Source organism: Ammospiza caudacuta, chromosome 3, assembly GCF_027887145.1.
Source record: "Ammospiza caudacuta isolate bAmmCau1 chromosome 3, bAmmCau1.pri, whole genome shotgun sequence".
Classification (NCBI taxonomy): domain Eukaryota; kingdom Metazoa; phylum Chordata; class Aves; order Passeriformes; family Passerellidae; genus Ammospiza; species Ammospiza caudacuta.
In genome coordinates this window covers 34,564,800-34,584,650 of record NC_080595.1, presented here as the reverse complement: position 1 = coordinate 34,584,650, position 19,851 = coordinate 34,564,800, and the positions used below count along the sequence as shown (strand labels likewise).

Below are 19,851 nucleotides of genomic sequence, written 5' to 3'. Positions count from 1 at the left end.
GGCTTACCATAGTGCAATATGTGCCAGTAAGGAAATAGTAGGATGAGAATAAAGCAGTGACTGAGAAACAGGACAGAACAGGGGGAAAAAAGCCACCAAATAAACAAAACAGGAAATTAAAAGGTCAAATTATTTTATTTAAAGCTTTACAGAAGCACTTTCATCTCTAGGGGTTGATGGTAAATTGTCTTCTGCAAACACTGATTCTCAAAGGCACAAAATGGCTACCAAGCTCTGATGCACTGGAGAGGTAGGCAGATCATCTCACAGTCCAAGCACCCATATCTCAATGTGGATGCTCCCTGCTTGCAGAGATACCTACGTGCCATCTGCTTTTGTGAATGTAGGATTCCTTTGGTCCTGGAAGTCGGGGTGGAGGAGGAAGCATCTTTAGCTCAGCTCTGGGAATATATAGAATTGCAACACCTACAGATTACCCTTAGCATCAAGAGCTTGGTCTCTTCAGTTTATGACTGTGTCACAGGAGCCAGGGTGTGTATTCCACCTGGGCTGGGCAGAAAGCACCTGTTTGTAATCACAAAGGTCCTCTTCAAAAGGGAGAATGTATTGCCTTCCTGGATCAGGCTGCATGGTCCTGACTGTGTTTTGGCTAAGATGGCACCACCTTGAGCTCTGCTTGACCTGATTTCCAAGTGCAAGCGTGCTGTGATTTCTGGTTTGTCTCCTGTCCTCCTCAATTTGCAGAGAAAAATCTTCCCTACAACAAGGCTTGGAGACAATAAACAAGAACAGTAATTTGAAATGCTGATCCTCACCCTTGGGGGAGGCACAATGGTGAGAGGAGGAAGAGCTCCTTGCAGGAGTCATTTGTTCAGCGGGGAGAATTCTTGAGTGCAATCACATTGTCCAGCAGGCGTAAATAAGAGCAATCAGCAATGCCATGGCCACAGCAAGGGCAGCATTCTTGCGATTTTCCTTACGAAGCACACTCAGTTCTTTCTCTGGGAAACAAACAAAAGACTTGTCTGTGAAGGTTCTTCATGTTGCAGCTGCATCTCCTTTCAAAACTCTCTTAAGAAGCACAAAGCTACCTTGGCCACAGGCAAAAAATTTGGGAGCAGTATGCAAAGCTGCCAACAGGGTATTGTGCTGAATGGGAGGTAACTACCCAAACTAGTAGGAGCCCTTTCATTTGCTCTCATCCTGACACTTGTGGTAGCTGTGCTTGGGAATACTTCAGTGCCAGACCAGTTCCTGTTGGGAAATGACACTGCTGTAGGCCTCTACTAAGGACAGACTGTCATTAGAATAACTGTGTGTTCCCTAGGAAAATGAAGGAGCCAGGAGGGCAGAGAGCTATTTCTACTATCTTCTAGATGTAACAGCCTGGTAGCTCTTTCTAGTGCTAAAATTTAAATACAACTGTAGCCACCTTTGAATGCTGCAGAATCTGTGTCTCCTTACACCTCAGAATGATCAGTGTGGAGAAGGCCTGAACCTGGGCACTTATTCTGTTTGGGTCTGAAGCTTTTAGCTTTTTAGAGACAGGTAAACCAGGGAGAAGGAAAGCAACCTTAGAACAACAGATGCAGAGAGAGGAAGACGGTGGCTATTTCAATCATGGAGTCTTACCAATCTCCATTTCTGTTTGGTTCCCTTTACCAAAGATGAGAATCCCACTCTTACTAGTTCTCTTCCAGAAAACTTTGCTGGCTGGTACAGGCAAGCAGTGAGGCCTCCAGCCTTACAGACTGCAAGGCCAAACAGCACTAAGTGTGTGTCAGGCAAGGCTGGGGTGTGCACTGTCCAGAGACAGACTGCTTCTGTTGCTGAGTTCATCTGCACAGACTACACACCTTACTGTCTCTACAGTTTGCACAAGCAGCCTCCAGCAGTTCCCAAGTGGTGCTGGTAATCAAAAGAGACTTTTAGCTGTTCTTTCTGCCCCATTCTTCACCTAATACAAGCACTCTCATGCAGCCACAGAGCAACCTGCTTGAATGTGCAAGGCCACAAAGGAAGTGACAGGGTCACATAACCTCACACACAGCAGTGCCAGCTTAAACGGATGCTGACAATGCCACTGTCAGCAGCTGCTGTTCATGGCCTCAAGTGCATCAGCTGGAATAAGGAAAGATTTAGTCAGAGGCCATAGCAGTGATGTCACCATTAGGTGAGGCTGTTGCTGCTGTCTGAGCTGCTGTCACACTGCTCTGCTGATGCCACCAGGGCTGCCTGACTGCTGACTGGTGAAAGGGTGGCAGCAAATTTCAATCTTCTGCTGTCTCTAGTGGTAGGCCCTTAGGGAACAGCTTTCAGTCTGTTTAAAATAACTGTTACTCTTCTGGAAACAGTCCTCTAGCATGAGTTATAATTACAAATTTGCCGGCCATACCCCAGCTTTCAACCCTCTAGACCCAAAAGAATACTTGTGCCTCTTTCCCTTGTGTGAGCTCTGCTGCTTGCACAGCTGCAGAGTACTGCCAAGCAGGTAACACACTGATCAGTTCCTGAAGATGTACAAAGCAGCACCTCTAGTGGAATGGAAGTCCTGTCAAGTATGGTATCTCAGAGAGGCTTTCATTCTAAGTGTCTGCAGCAGGACTTGCACCAAGGAAGGACCCTGGCTCTCTAGCAGTGCAGGCAGCACGTCAGTGTGAATCGCTATGCTCTTGTGCTGAGTGGCCTCATAAATTGATGCAGTAAGAACCTTCCCCAAGGAAGGTATATTTTGCTACACTCCTGATAGCACTTAGCACTTACCTTCTTGCCTAGCAAGCCTCTACTAGGAAAAAAAAAAGAAAAGGTTGGGGAGAGGGATGTTAAAAGCTACTCAAGCCAATCTGTTAGCTATGATTATCTAAAGACTGGTAATCTGGGGTGTGTGGAGGGGGACATTTTCTCCCCTTCATTAGCTGATGCTTATTTTTTTCCCTATGGAAGTACAGCTCAAGTAGGAGGATGCAGACTCCTATTATAATATGCTGACTACATTTCCATTAGTTTAGCTCCCTTTGGTTGAAGCTAAATTCAAAGGCAGAAGTCAGAGGTGGCAGGAGCTTGAAGACAAAGCTAAGCTGCAGCACTGATCCCATCCTGCCCAGAGGGACCATTTTTAATGAAGCTCTTACCATAGTTGTCAGCTTTGGTCATTAGTAAGTTTCGCTCTCTCTCCAGTGACTTTCTGTAATGAGAAGAGGAGTTCATTACCTGCGAGGCAGAACACAGCCTATTTCTTTGCTTACATGATGGAAGAGAGACTGTCCCCACTGCGGGGGATATCTGCTCAGAGGATGAGCCCCTCACCCCCTCCCTGCTGGAAGGGTGACAGTTTAGAAGTACCCAGTTGTGCAACAGAAGAGATGCAGCATTTTAGATTATTTTTTCCTTCCCCCAAATTGCTTCCTGTCTCTCCTTTCAGGAGAGCATTGTAGAAAGGGTTCTTGGGTCATTTCCCTGCTCCAGTTCCCCCTAGGTGAGGCAGGAAGTTCTGAAACAGCTATGGGATGGGGGAGGGTGCTTATATGCTCTCTGGAGGATCCTTCCCCCCATCACATTGGGCTTAGTGCTTGAATAGCAATTCTTCTCACCATTTGAAGCTGGGATCCCTTTTTCAGAGGTATCCAATTTGCAGAAATTGGTGAACTCAAGGAAACAAGCTGAATCCAAGCCCAGTACTAATAGAGTTAAACAACCTGTCATTAGACTGAAGACTCATAATAACAAAGAAGACTAAGTTAGGCCAACCCAGCCCTTGTCTTAAATTGCACAAGATTAATTAATATGCAGATTAAAATATAAACCTAAAGTGAAATTCCTGAGAGCAGCAGTGTTTCCATTACAGCAGTGAGGACATGGTCAGTCCTCTCAGACTCTGCACATAAATAAACATGCACTAACAAATTATCTCCTGGTTCAGAGAAGGCAGAAAGTGTAACAGAGTTTGTTGTTCCCCTTGGGGCACAGTAAGAACAACCTGTAGGAGGAAAGAGATCCAAATCTATGTGTACAGCTAGTTAAGTGTAAGGGAGGGCAAGAAAGCAAGCTACATTAGGAGCAGCAGGAGAGGAAAGGGCTCTAGAAGAAAACTGGGTGGAGGGCAGCCAGTAGGAAGTGAGAAGACAGATTTACCAACATGACTGAGCTGCTACTTAGAAAGTTGCCTTGTGAAGAGAGTCAAGGGAAGAAGCTTTGAGAAAGAGACATGGAGAAACCATGACAACTGAACTTCAAAGTGGAAAAGCAGAGCTCCTCTTTGTGTGCTATACACTGAATCGATAATTTTGATCACGGTACCTTCCCTCCAGGGTTTTTCAAAGGGTCTGGAATTGGACAATGGAAGTTCTACTTCCATACAAGCTGTAAAACTCATAGAAGGCCCCAAGAATCTTAATTCGTAATTCTTTGCTCTAGGCCCTGTATTTCAATCAGAAACTATCATATATCACATCCTGTCAAGTTCCCGCAGCTGTAGGTTTGGTTGTTGGCCACCTAAGCCCCAGATAAAGAATACAGACAGTAACAAGGAGAATTTAGGCCAGGAAAGGATTGTTAAGACGAGGAGCTACAGACAAGAGGGACAGGAAGAGACAGGACCCTGTCTAAATACTGATGGGGATATAGAGCTCCAGTAAAGGAAGAGGGGGAAGTGCAAAGGAGAGTTTTAAGTTTAACAAAGAAGTTAAAGTAAGCCTGATAAATGTCAGGGGATAGAGACATCACTATTTTTATGATCATTTCTAATGGGGTTCTACAGGACAGTAGTGTAGAGCAAACATGAGGATCATCAGGACCACTCCCTGGGCTGATGACTGAGCTTCCCAGCCTTTTTGCTAGGAGCAGACCAGTAGGATGCTAGTGACTGAAAAAAATGTTCTCAAGCAGAGAGATTTGAGAATCAGCTGGGACATCTAATTCTCTTGCTTCACACTCAAGAGAAACAGCAGGTTCTGCCTATGTCTACTACAAAATCCAGGTCAAAATCCTTGCCTGACTCCCAGTTCTAGAAGCCAACAACTGCTGCCTCTCTGGCAGCCACAGATTTCAGGGGAATTGTCCCTCTTAGCATTCCCAAGAAAAGCCAGTGTGTTAATTCATCCCTACATCCACACACATTAGCAACACAGGCACAGATATTTTCCCTCAGCTGCTTTTGCAGCTGGATCCCAGCCTGGTTTGGCCCTCAGCAGTAGTTGCTGCACATCTCCTTGATTGAACCCAGGTGGCTTCAGCAAGGCCTGAGCAGCAGTGTGCAGAAGACCTTTGCCAGATTCACAGAGCAGGTTCCTAACAGGCCAGGAGCCAGGCCTGCAAATGAACTGGCAAGTTTCAGGCACTACTTGTCTGCTTGTGGCACAGGCTGGAGTCAGGCTGTTAATAAGATATAGCTCTCTCTCTCTATCACTGTACTTCTCACAGAGGCAAATTCCCCAAGAAAGCTCCAAGCTGTGGGAAGAGAGTTGTGTCATGGGAATGTCACACATTCCCGCCCCTTCAAGAGCCCTTGCTTGGTGCTACAGCAGGATGACAGCTAAGCTGAAGTGCACACACTCAGCTGTGTAAGGAGCTGGTCAGCAATACCTTCCTTCGGGGCTGAGCTTCTCCCTGCGCAGCTTTAGGTCCACCTCTTCCATGCTCTGTCTGCAGCGTGCCAGCTTCTCCTCCAGTCCATCAATCTGAAAAACACCACTCCAGTCACCATCATTTCTTCTCCCAGCTTACAAAGACTCATCCCCATGCAGATGGTGGCAGTTCAGCTACTATTCCTCCCCAGATCAAGGGAAGAATCCCAGATCTGTGTAGAGATCACAGCACAGAGAACTCATCATCTCCCAGCTCAGCCTGTATTCTAGCCCAGACAACTGTAACATCTTCACCCCAGACAAAGCCAAGCCAGCCCTGACACTGCCAATTGTGTGGCTGGCCAGCACCCTTTTGCTAGATCTGATCCTGTTCCAGCCTGCTTTAGTTTCTTTGCATGTGGGTCTACAAGGAAAGGTGTGATCTTAGGTATCTTTATGCAATTAGAGGATAAAAGGAGAGACACTGGCCTAAACCAAAGCCTGAGGGACAGGGTCTTATGTTAGCACTGTGAATGGATGCAGAAATCTACAAAGCACCCCCAGCTGTCTGGTTGGGTGAAGAGGGAACAAAGAGAAACTTCCAGTCTCTTTTACCCAGCAAAATCTACAACAGCAACAGAAGTCTACACAGTATGGTCAAGAGAGCATTTGCCTCTTCAACCTGTACCAAGTGTTGGCAGCAATAAGTTTCTGTGCAGAAAAACACTGGTTATCTCCTTGTGTCTCTTCATCAAGTATCCCAACAGCCACCCCTGTGTCTTCCTGTGGAGGGCAGTAACCACAGCTAGGCACAGGAGGGTTCATTTCCTTGTATGCAAACAGACTGCCCAGGAGGGGATCCTACCATAGGCAACAGTTCTGGGAATCACTCCTCTCTTCTGCCTGGCAACCACAGCATAGATATCTCAAGGAAAACTTTGTCTTTCAAGCTTGCTTCCAGCAGGGAAACAGTGGGCTAATCAGACAACATGAACACAATAACCTAGCCTGAAAGAAAACGGCCTCAGTGCACTAAGGTGGCAGTGACCTCTGTGCAACACTGCTGCTGTGCCTGGTTCTCCAGGGAAGGCCAAGGCTGGCAGCACAGCCTCCCTGTGGTGGGAGCTTTCACACACCAGACACTAAGAGGCAGCACAGTGCCAGGTAAAGGTGGAATGAGCTGCCTGGACACCAGTCTCAGAAGCAGCCCAGAGCACACACATACTCATAAACAGTAATAAGGGAAACAAAATCAAAGTAGTGATCCCTAATTATTGCTGCTTTGGGATCAGCTCTGTTCTGATCAGCTCCTGTTAATGAGCTCATTAACAATCTCACACCTTCTGCTCAGGAAAAGCAGGCAAGCATTATAACTAAGCAGGACTGGAGAGAAGAGGCTTGACATAAAGCAGACCATGAAAAGAAGTTTAACCAGTCAAATAGTCTGGAAGAGGCACAGCAGAGCTGGGGAGAGGGACATATAAGAAGGCTCAAATAAATATTTGATTTATCAGATAGCAATCTCAAAGTCCTGGGCTATTAGGCAACTCTGCCAGTGCTCAAGATGCCAAACTCCCCAGAGGCACATGCCCAGCTTCCTGAGCTCAAGGGGAGCACCAAGGCATGTCACTGATCCCAAAGCTCAGGGAAGAGCACTTCTGTTGTTGGCAATGCTTGGTTTTGCCTGGATGAGGGTAATTGTCCTCCTCCATTTCCAGCTGTGCCACTTAAGGATGTTAACTGCAGCTGCTCATCGCCATGTCATGCACTACAACTCAGCATGATGCATTGCCCCAGTCTGCTTCAGGGCCAAGAAAGGGCTTCACCCAGGCCAGCTCTGACCACACTTATCAGCAAGTTACTTTAAGTACCAGAGTGGTACAGCACAGGTGAGGTGTTGGTCCAGTGAAATTTAAGGATTACCATATCCCTCACCAGTTCCTACCATTTGCAAATGGCAGTTTCTGCTCCCTTAGCTGCAGAAACCCTTACATGCACACACAGGAAAAGATTCTTCAGCATGTGTTACCTGGCTCCTCCTTAGCCTGTTAAATTATTACAGTGCATCGTGGCTTCTCTGGAAATATATTAAAAAAAATGCTAAATAATACATTAAAGAATTAATGAGAGCTTTACTCAGTCAGCTGCCAACCCCACCACTAAATTATCCATGCTACTGCACTCCAATCCTCTCCTCCATGCCTGCTCCTCCTAGCTGGCAGTTGCTCTCACTAGTACATTCTCTGCCCATACTTCCCTCATTTCATGAGACTTAACAAGAGTATATTCTGCCCAACTTTGTCAGTGCGTTCACTTTCTGCTGACTAAAAATCTCCAGATTCCACATAATACTTTAAAGTTTCAACTGGTTTTACTGCTCTTAAATCAAACCCCAAGTTTGGGTCCCCTGCTGGAGAGCAATAATTTGCTAATAAACCACATGCCCCAGAACTGCACCATCAGCTGTGCTAAGCTGGGGGCACAAGGGATAAAAAATAACCAGAAAAAAAAAGAAAAAGCAAGCAAGGAAGATTGCTGAATGAACAAAATACTTTTCTTTCAGAATCCCACTACTTCTTTTCTTCTGGCTAGCCTAGGTTATTAGGGGTTATAAGGAAGGACAAGAGTGGGGATTCACAGATGTTATCCATTCACTGTGCCTCAGTTTCCCCACTTATAAATTAAGACAATAAATTCTGCCTCCTGAAGGCAGGTCATTTGAATAAGAAGCCTCAGACACCAACCCAAACTATGGGCAGAGCATATCTTGATATGTCAATGCCATAGCCTTGCTTGGCATTTAGGAGCTGCTCCTGCAAGCCAGGAGTCTCTCAGCAACTCAGCCATCCAAGTAACTCTTCACTGCAGAACAAAAGAAATACAGAAAAGAAACTAAGCACAAGGAAAAAAATCAGAGTAATATCTGGGAACTACTGCTTACTCTCAGGGCTGCTCAGGAAACTCCTGGCAGGGGGTAGAGTCTGTAAAATTGTAGCACAAGAAAATCTGTAGGGCTTTGCCATAATTCCCTGCTACAGCTAGCCCTCCAGGAGAGCAATCCTAGAAGCAGATGCTCACCTGAGCGTGCTGTGGATGGAAAGCTTTACCTCCTACTAAATAATATGTGAGGTTAGTTTGGGTACATACCTGGGCACAATGGAAGCCCAGAGGAAAACAAGGAGCCGAGCTCGCTTAGCTGAACCACCCTTGCACTTCACACTTGCATTATTTCTTTAGTGGCAATCTCAGCACAGTGCCTCCTAAGTTGCAAAGATGAACCTTTCCTCCTTTTAGCTCTCCTTTCCTTGAAGGGGATCCTCTGGGACAGAGCTGAAATGCAGCAAGCAGAAAGCTTACATGACAGCTCCTCAGGTTCACACAGATGGTAACAGGGACACAGGACTTCATTCACAGCAACATCTTTAAGTAGTTTCAGTTAAAAAGGGGGAAGGAAACATGTGATTCACATCCAGGCAGCAGATCTGGGCACACAGAGCTGCCCTTCTGAAGCTCCAGAAAGTCAAGTCCCAGCAGCTTTGGATCCACGCAGGGATCTAAGACCAGATGCTTCCTTTGCTCCACAGGTATGACAAGACATTCAGCTACTTTTGCTGAATTCTGGCAACATCTGCTCATGATCTGGAAACCTTTTTAAACTAGAGAGACCTGGAATGGATTTCAATCCAAACTGACTTACATGCTTATTACAAATTCCATTTGTTGGGACCATCTTGGGCAGAGAGCCCAAAATGGCTCACATAAAGGCAGAGAGAAAGAGAGAAGTGAAAAAGAAGCAGGTTTGCTTATAGAATTGAGCTGGATCCCATTTAATACATTTTGTAGCAAATTAATGAAGGCTTTCTTTCCAGCAGAAAGGCTAAAAGCGCTTTTCAAGAACTGGCATCCACCCTCCACTTTCATGAATTCCCTAATTAAGATACTGGCAAAGAGCCATATCACACATACGTCGACATCCAACAGCATTAGGTAATGAGGTTTTCATCTTCTGACCCTCATAAAACAGATCAAAGCCAACTGAAGAGGTGGGGGCAAAGAAAAAAACCCTTCCCTGAGCAGTCTTTACATGCCTTGTCACCTGCCAGCACACTTGAGCTGTTCTTTCACAGAAGAATTAATGGTTCCTGCATCCACAAATTCGGCTGGATTATTAAAATCAGTCCAGCAGAGACAAATTTTGTTTAAATTCAAGTGCTAACTTGCTGTTCATGGACACACTTCCATTTTCTCCATGCTCTTGGAATCATTTTGTACACTGGAAAATCATTTCACAGACATGCCGCCCACAGCATGCTTGGAAATATTTACCAGACAAGCTAGTCACAGCAGAGGATGATCCACCAGCAAAGATGGCTCCTACAGAACAACCCTGTGTGCTGCTAAAGGAGGAAAGGCTGGATCCTACCTCCACCTCCTCCTTCAGCTTTGCAGGCACCATCTCGTTAGTCAGCCCATCCTGCCTCAGCGCAGAGCAGCGGCTTTGCAGGACCGCACACAGGTGTGACCACAGAGCAGTGAGCCACATTTTCAAACTTCTGCCTGAACAGCTTCACTGAGCAGGAACTGTGTCGGCTTTCCCCTATTCTTTATGCTCCTCCACAGACACTGATCAGCCATTGCCCTGCCAGAAGCAGCAACACATGTAACAATACTTTACAGAAGCACACATGTGACATTTTGCTGCCCAGGCACTGCCTTTAATTTAATGCACTTTTCTGCTTCTCTGATATCTTTTTTCAGTTGTTGCCTGAGCCACAAGTATATTTACAATATTCTTTGGTGAGAAGTTTCACAGCAGAACCAACCCCTCCTGTTTGTTCTGAGCTTGTCAGCTGCTGGTTTCATTTGATAGCCCTAACTTTGTATTGACAATGTATGTTCATTCTTTGTTTAAAGCTACAAATAGCATGCAGAGGATATAGGCCTATATTGGTTCCCTTGCAGTCATATTTTCCAGCTTAAAAGGACCTGAAATGCTTGGTAGTTTCTTGCATAAAGCTCTCCACACCTTTGGTCATCCTTGTCACTCTCTTGAGTTAATTTCATTTTCACTATTTTGGTACAAAATGGACTAGTCTTGCCAGTTTCATTTTCCTGATGAATTTCCTCAAGCAAGTCCTATGCAGCTCAGCATTGTCACTAGGGCTGCCTGTCAAAAGACTAGAGCTATATGAAAGAAGTGGCACAAATTTAAACCAACACAACATTATGGAGACCCATTTATATCCATTTAAACAGATCATATCAATTACACCTGCAATTTGTAAGTGCAAGGTAATCTGATAAGTGTCCATATAGAAAATTGCATTCATTTAGCATCATGACTTCAGTTAAACAAGCATGACTCTGCCTAGATGAGGCCTTTCAAAGCTAGTCATGCATCACACCACATTAAGACTCGTTTGAAAAGTTTTCTTTACAATCATAACAGTTCAGAAGGTAATACTGAACAGAGTAATTTTAACTTATGAATCAAGTATCTTGGTTGTCATGCAAACTAAAACACAGCCCTCTCTTCCTCTGGCTTAAAGGCATTTTTTCCTTCCTCCCTAACCTCTCTTCAGTAGTGTTCTCATCACTGCAAGTGGAAAGAATTTTATCTAGTAGTAGTGTCTTTGCACTGTGCTCCTTCCAGACAGGAGATTTTTACCTGTAACACACAAAAAGGAGTAATTCAACAGTCCCTTCAAAACTAGTATGTTCCATCCTGAAAACTTCTAAAAATCACCACAAAACTTAATCTAAAGCTACTACAAGTCCTCAAACACTTTGCAGGAATTTTCTGTGGCAGCTAAAATCAGTCCCTTTTCATTCTGTGAACAGCAGGTCCCTAACAGGCTGAGCCATTTTGCCACCACTCTTTTTGTAAGGTAGACCCTACCATCTCAACACTTCTTGTCTACCAATTCTCAAACCACAACCACAAAAAAAAAAAAAAAATTGTCACTGTTCAATTCTCTCTGGCAGGCTCACCAAAGGAAGCCTGGACAGTCAGCAAAGCCCTCTGGACCCTCTGGTGGTTATATTTGGGTTAGAGTGCTCAGAACTGTGTTTCTCTAATGCAAGCCTAACCAATGAAACACACTAGATAATCATAAACCAAACTCCCATTCCACACAGCAGGATGAGAGGGGGTCTCATCAATACATATAAATATCTTAAAGGTGGGTGTGAAGAGATTGGTGCCAAACTCTTTTCAGTGGCACCCAGTGAAGCAATGATGAGGAGCAATGCCTGCAAACTAAAACACAAGTTCCAGCTCAATGTGAGGAAAAAACCTTTTTAGACAGAAACAGACCACTGGAACAGGCTGCTCCAGCAGGCTGTGGGGTTTCCCTCTCTGGAGACTTTCAAAATCTACCTAGTCACATTGCTGTGTGATCTGCTCTAGGTGACCCTGCCCTGGCACAGGGGTTGGATGAGATGATATCCAGAGGTCCTTTCCAGCCCTAAGGAGTTTGTGACATTCACCTTAATGTTACTAGCTGGTGACATATGGCATGCCCTGCCATTTCCCTGGCCTTTCCATTCTGGTTACATTGGTCTGTTGTGCATGTGCTCACCTGAAAACACTTCAGGGCAGAGAGGTGACCAGTGAAACTCACTGAATGAATTGTGCCCCATTGCAGCCATTTGTGAGGAACATTCAGGATTTACTGTCCCCACAGACCTGAACTCAAACAGACTTGAGTCCAGACAGCACTGTTCAGTGCAGGAGCCAGAAAGGCATGTGCTTCAGGGAGATCTTAACTAACACAACTCAGGTTGTTTACAGAAAGACAAAGCTTCAGCAGAGCTTAGCAGCAGCCCTCCTGCCACCCAGGAGATCACAGTTCCACAGAATGGGTAAGATTTGAAGGCACCACAGTGCTCCATCTGCTCCAACCTCCCTGCTCAAGAAGAGCCATCCTCAAGCACATGGCACAGGTGCAATCTCCAGTGAGGGAGACACAGACAAAACACCCAAGCACAATGAAAAGGCAGCCTTAGAAGGAAGACATACTCCTGAAACCCAGCCTTTCCCCTTTCTCCTCGCTGTGATTACAGGCCCCTCACATGGCGGTTTATCACTGGGCTCCCCTCAAGTAGCAGCAGCACACAGTTGACTTCCAGCGCCGCACGTACACAACGGGCTGGTGGTCACGGCCCGCCGCAGCATCCCCACGGGCACACACACACCCACGGCCCCTCACGGCACTGGCTCAAGGGCTCGGCAGGAGCAAGGACACCACACGCCATCGCTCAAGGCGGGAATAAGGCTGTGGCTCCAAGCCCCTCGCCTGCCCAGCCGCTGCACCCCCCTCACCTCCCGGGCCACGCTGGGCCCCGCTCGCCGCCTGCCCATGGTCCGGCCCCGCCCGCCGCGCATGCGCAGGGCGCCCCGTGCGCCACCGCCCTGGAGCGGGGCCGCGCTTGGCTGGGCTGGGCGGGTGCCATGTTGGGAAGGGCATTGCTGCCTGCCCGCGCCCTTGGAGCCGCTGCCCCGGGACTGGGTCTGGCCCTGCGAGCCCGCTCGGGTGGCTCCGACACAGCCGAGGGCGAGCGGCAGCCAGGGCACTGCCTCCCCCGTTGTGCAGCTGCTGGCCCTGCTCTGTCCTCTCTAGTGGTAGCGGGTGAGGGATGGCTGCGGGAGGACCTGCAGGCTGGGAAGCTGAGGTGGGACTTCTTGGTCATGCCTGGTCCTGCCTCTCCGCCCCTCAGGGACCCCTCGGGTGCTGTCTGGGCAGACCTGAAGTGATCACTTGGTTTTCCCGCAGGTGGAGCCAGCGCATTCCTGGCCTCTCCAGACCAGGGCTTGTAGTCCCGGGTGTTACTCAGGAAAAAGGCAACCTCGGAAACCCAGGCAAACCCGGAACGGCTGCTTTGTGGCGTGTTGGGATAAATGAGAATTTTTTGGGGCATCAGGAGGGATTTATTCACTGAAAGGGTTGCCAAACACTGGAACAGGCTGCCCAGGGAGGTGGTCAAGTCACCATCCCTGGAGGTGTTAGGGAAAAGATGGTGTGGAGCACAGTGTCGTGGTCTAGTTGACAGGGTGGTATTTCATTACAGGTTGGACTCAGAGGCCTTTTCCAACCTAATTGTGTCTGTGATTTTCTTATTCAGATTGTCCTTGTGGCTTCCTATTCAAATGCTAGAATTGTGCTAAAGCAGCTGAAGAAAAACTGGCTGTGTGATCCCCCTGGAAATAGCACTTTGTGCATGCCAGCCAGTTCAGTGCAAGAAACTAATCATGATGTTACATATGCATGACAACACTTATTCTGACCAAGAAAGCTTTTTATGAAACACTGCAATCTTGTATTAAAAAAAAAAACCAACACCACCGAAGTGCATCTGTCTTCAGGGCAAGACATGGCTGCTACATGACAGAGAGCAACAGTGCTATTTGCTGGCAAAAACGAAGGCTGGGCAGCAGCACCATTTATTAGACATACAGTCTGAATTTTCATTTTGACTAAATACCCTCTGCTGACTGAAATTTTGCTAGAATGGCAGGAGTGCAGATGTGTGCCACACAAGCAGTGATAATACTGATACCTAATTAGTGTGTTTCATTTTTCTTTCAAACACCTCCCCTTTCTTAATTTTTACTGTGGGAGGTAGCATGTGTTGGTAACAGCATCACTCTCATTTTATGTCTGGAGAAAAATGAGGGACAGCTGGACTCTTTTCTGCTTCCCAATGTGGTACTTGACTCTATGCAACAGAGTCTCTACTTCTGAACCCAAAGGAGCCAGAACTCCCATCTCCAAGCTGAGACACTGTGAGATAACTGCTTTCCAAGCCAGAAGGCAGTAAAGAAGCTGAGTAGGACCCAGCCAGCAGCCCTGGGGAAGCACAACATCAGGGGGAGGGAGAAAATGAAAAAGTGGGAGAATGTTATTTTTTCCCATCTTAGACAGAAGACTTGATTAGTGAGTGTAAATACAATCTAAAAATGCATAGAGGTTTGAAGAAACCCATCTGTTATGGTTTACAATGGGCTGAAATAGCCATTAGTTCTACAGAAAGCATTTTCTCCTTCACAAAGGTGAGTATTGATTCAGGGGAGGACTGTCAATTCTCACATACACTTCTCTACAGAGAGACAAACATGCAGCATTTTGTGGGCAGATGACTGTGACCTTTGTTGTCACATCTTTTGGGAAGACAGAAAAGGGGAACTGGCTCCTCCCTCACAAGCAAACCCCCATTCCCACCATTGCAAGCAGCAGTTCTCAATTCATGCATTACTCCTCCTGGCACCCCTAAATCCAGCAAGCTGATAACCTTATTATGCCTGTTACCTGGTTTTGAGTCACCTGGTTCTGCCCTCAGCTGGCACCTTTTCTTCATCCATCCCTGTTATGTCTTCATTTCCTATGTAATGTCATTCATGTCATCTACATGCTAATGCAAGAAAGAAAAACTTCCTTTTCCTCTGCAAATTTATGGTATTTTTCTTCTTGAAACATGAAGGACAGATCTGGGGGTTTTTCACATGCAATGACATCAGCTTCCATGGTTTAGAATATTCACAGACAAGAGTACGAGTTTGAACTTCTCCATATCAAGCAGCTGCTACTGTCAACATGCATATCTAAGCTGGAAATCAAAAGTTTTTAGCTTTGAGAGCATATTATGGAACACACCTCCTGCAAGAAAGGTGGGAGGAAAAGAATGAAATGGTTTTTAGTAGGCTCTGGAATGGGATGGTCTAACAGAAAGCCTATGAGAGAAAGGTGCAGGATGTGATGACATACAGGTGGGCATCAAATAACATATCCAGTAATGAGTCTGGATATGGTCCTGGTGAGACCCTGCTCAGTGTCCCCGATTATGCTGTCCCTACTGCATCCTTGCAGCCAAAATGAGTGACAAGGTGGTGTTAGAAACTAAAAATACTCAAGTGTCAGCCTTAAAGGAACATTCATTCAGGAGACACTGCACTATGTGTCCAAAGGCAGGATCAGATACACTGATGCCACTCAAGCAGGTGTTTTCCTTACCCATGCATAACACAGCAGGAATGCTGGCACCTCCTCAGCACCTGTTACGCTGCTCATTGACTGGCACCAGGGAAGGTTTGTCTCCTCTCTGTAACCTAATTGAGTTTGTTGCATCTTGACCTATTCTCAGCACACATGGGGAGCAATTGATCAGCATCTTCTAACAACCTTATGTACTTGAGGTTCATTATCATATGCCCTCTTCAGTTTTCTTCCTGTTAGTCCTCTTCTTTCAATCCTGTGCATTTTGCACCTCCTATACTGTTTGTTTCCATTCTCCCATCCAAACCTAGACTAATCCTATCTAATTTGGGTGTATTGAGAAAGCAAAAAATTATCCCCTTTGTCTTATAGGCAGTATGCCCTACTGATGCAGAAGGAAATTTGTCTTTTAATTCAATACTTTCACAATGGCAATTCATATTTGGTTCACAGCCCTGTAACTTCTCAATGTTTCCTCAGTGCTGAAGTCTAGGTAGGTGTTACCCTATACCCTATTACCCAATTTCTTTATTGGTGCATTTAATTTCTTCCCCTTCTCAGTTCAGTATTTTGCACCAGTTTTATGAAATTTTAGCTGGCTGAATGTGAGCTATTTCTCCATTTTGCTAAAATATTTTTCCCCTATTGTGCCTTCTTGCATGATCTTCCAGAAGCCAACTATGCATTTTATAAATATACTTTATTTGATTATCCAAGTCACTGGAGAAACCAGTTGATAGATCTGTTCTTTGTAAGTCCTCCTGATCTGATGACAAACTACTGATAACTAGTTTCAGAGTGCATACCTATGAAAAATATTGTTTCAAAAAGCCTTACTACACATCAGGATAGTCTGCATTGCTGGGCTTGCTCTCTCTACTATTTCAGTTACTATGACAAAGAAAGCTAAGCAGTTTGCATTATTTGTTCTTGGTTTTTCTGTGCTGGCTTTTTTGAATTACCTGATTATCTTTAAGTGATAACAAATTGATTATTTAATAATTTTTCCACATTTATTGAGGAGATGGGAAAGTAATGAGTGAGGAATCAAAGTTTTCAGGAAGGTTTAGGAGCACTTGCTGATTTTTATCGGGGCAGTGCTGACTTTGAGGGTAATTTAATAGAACAGACATTAAGTCTTCACTAGTAATTAAGTCTTTACTAGTAAATTAAGCAACATCAGGAAACGTTCCTAGAATACAAACTCAGATTACAATACAAAATCAGATTTAAGTGTCAGCATACCCCCAAATGATTTTATTTGGTCCCACTAGGACTGTTCCAGACAATTTCCAGGCATGATTTGGGAGTTATAGGCAGAGGACCATTCCCAATGGGCTGCTCAATGAGGTCATGGTTTCAGAGGTGAAGAGAGTTTAATAATATGGATGTGAGCCATTTGGTGCTAGTTTACAGGATGTATCTAGGACAGTGTTCCTGGGCACTCCTGATTTACTACCTTCCTACCTCTTTTTGCATTCTCCATCTGCAAGATTCACTGCGCTTTGTAAGGACAAATGAATCAGTCCTCTGACAAGTCTGAGAGGAAGCTGAGGCCAGATGTCTCACTTTATTGATGTGAGGCAGTATCTGACCCAATCTTCACAGCAATGAAGCAGCTGGGCTAGCACTGAATCAGGGGCCTGACCTCTTATGCTTGGCTATACCATGGGGAGCAACCCTTTGTGTCCCAAGCACATCCTTCCCCAGCTTGTTCGGCCATGTCTCAATGGGCCGTGAGACAGGAGGGGACCTTCCAGGAACCTTCTGAGAACAGGTGTCCCCCAGCATAGTGAGTGTCCAGCTCTAGCCCAGTGTTATGTCTTCTCTCCCTGGCCACTGGGGGCACAGAAGGAATGAGGTCCCTGTGCTGTGTCGATGGAGAACCGTCTCTGCAGGGAAAAGCAGAGGTGAGAGCAGGCAGGGTGAGCTGGCCTCTGTCTGTATGCTTGCACCTGTGAAGAGATGGAGGGAAGCATCTTGATGCTGAAGGCAGCCAGGAATGGAGAATCCCTGGGACATGATGACTCCCAACACATTGGAATAAGTAGAAGATTTCTCTGGGGCGGAGGTTGTGTGTTGACCTCCTGGGGAAAACAAAAACTAAGTGCAAACAAGGCAGACAACAAGCTGAGATGTGCTGTGAGCTAGAACTCAGCTATGGAGCTTAATTATTCCCCCACTTCCCTCTTGTAGGACCAACATATAAATTCCCTGCCTTCTCCCCAAGCTCTATAAGCAGGGATGAAATTGCCTCTTTGCAGTGATGACCAGGGGACAAAAATTCCAGTGCAGACATGTCTGCCCCTACCAGCAAAGACAGTAGAATTAAATACCACCAGGGAGCAGAAGAGCAACAAAAAGCACTGTCAGATTTCAGATGTTTGAAAGATGCTTCTGTAGTGTGGGATGTTTTTTTCCTCTGGGAAGATAAATATTGAGAATCCAATGGACTGCATCTTCAGTTTGTGTGCATCATGTTCTCTGCTTCCACCTTGATGGGCTTCACACACATTCTGGGAACAGCTTGAGATGATAGAATTAATTAAATGAAATTAATCAAAACAACCTACCGGAGACAAAACTGGCATCGGTGAAATGCAGAGTTGGACCAAGAAGGGATTCTGTAGTTCAAGCTGATGCCTGCCCTCATCAATAGGTTCTGTTTGGATGAAAGCCCGTGTCACATACAGCTCGGTCAAACATGAGGGGCTCTCAGGAGCTGTGTGCCTCATGCAAGATCACGTCTGTCCATGCAGTGCAGTAATTGTACTGGGAACAGATGGAGTCCTGCTTTGCACAGAGCCAGGCACAGCGTGGAATCACAGATCTTGCTTTGATGCTGAATGAAGCTGAACTCCAAATCGTGGTGTGTTAATGCAGAGGATGCAGGAGAACTGGAGCAATGGCTTTTAGGGATGTGATCTAAAAGGGTTCCATGGGTCCAGTGGATGTGTCTCCTGTGCAGACCTAGAAACAGAGGTACAGATTTGCCCAAATAGATTACAGAAACTGGAGATTCCCTTCTGATTTAGTCTCTGCCCATTACCCCAGCACATGTCAGCCCAGCTGTTCTTATGCCAGATACCAGTTTGGAGGCATTCTTTTGGGTCTGTCCCAGTAATTTTTGTTCTATGCTTTATGAAAGTATTTCTGTCCTCCCCAAATCACACTGCATCATCTTGAGGACCTAAGAAATTGTGTAGGCAGGGTTTCTATCTATTGAGCAAGGATAACAGCACAGTTACAAGAGAGAGAAAAAAAAATCTATTTGAGTGTGAAGTGGTCAGATATATTGTGGGGATGGGTCCCTTATAAATATCTGAGACTAGAGAGAGAAACCCAAGCAGCTTTATGAAGTGCTGTGTTATTGGGGCCACAACCCTGTGCCTGAGTTTATTCTGCAGCCAGCAGAGGTGCATCCATCACAGGGACAGGCAGTGTGATGCAGAGGCAGTGCAGGTCCTGTGGCTTGCCTCAGGAGTCACGGGGAGGGAGCTGTGTATTTCTGAATCAGGGCATGGCTGAGAAGAACAGCGTGCCCTGCTTCTAACACTTGCCAAGTATCAGGGCAGGGAAAACGTGGCCATCACAGTTACCCCAGACAAGTTTGCTTCTGATGTGCTTGAGGGATCTTGAAGTGTCTCTTGAGGAGAACCCCCTGAGCTCCCCTGCCAGTTCAAAATTGGGTGACTTGGCTTTATACAATATTTTTAACTTGGGGTCCCTCAGCTATGTTCAGAACCTGAGCCCTTTCTTGGAGATTTATACCCTTGAATAGGCTTCAGGGAACCAGAAAGTACTTACTTGGCAAGTAGGCTGCAGAGATTTAGGGTGGCAAGATGGGCCTGGCGATGCAGAGCTCACACACTGCATTTGTAGTCCTGTGCTGGGGGTCTGGTTTCTAGCTCAGTCACCTGGTGCACAGCGTCTCTATTACTGCCCTTGTCACCCCATTCTCACCTGCTCTACTTCCTTGCCTGTCTCTTAGGAGATAATGGGCGAATGGCAAATCCTCCTCTGTTCCCATCTTGACTTTTCTACTCAATTTATGTGTGGCATTCCCTCATCTCCTTGTCCCAGGGGCATGAAGATCTCCGTTTTCAGATGACAGTGCTGTAAAAGGCATGAGGAAGCTGAATCACATCTGCTGTTTGTCAAAAGCACCATATTCTCTATTCAGATCCCATGGGGAACTTGTCCTACAAGGTTCCAGGTAGTGTTAGAGTAGTGAAGTGTTCAAGGATTTTGTAGTCTTGCTGACAGAGGCAGGAAAAACTAAATCTGTACCTCTCCCCACATTCTGCAGGCCTGTCATGTGGCAGAGAGGCTGCTGA

The 19,851-nt window shown here is 45.9% G+C and overlaps 1 protein-coding gene across 1 annotated transcript; it reads right to left on the bottom strand.

Annotated features, from left to right (window-relative positions):
* Positions 1 to 118: 118 nt before the first annotated feature.
* CCDC167 (coiled-coil domain containing 167) lies at positions 119 to 12,977 on the bottom strand. Its single transcript, XM_058801617.1, is given in 5 exon segments — positions 119 to 962; positions 3,093 to 3,145; positions 5,542 to 5,636; positions 12,847 to 12,917; positions 12,920 to 12,977. Coding segments are annotated over 5 exon segments (381 nt in total). The 3' UTR covers positions 119 to 858.
* Between the last annotated feature and the right edge of the window lie 6,874 nt (positions 12,978 to 19,851).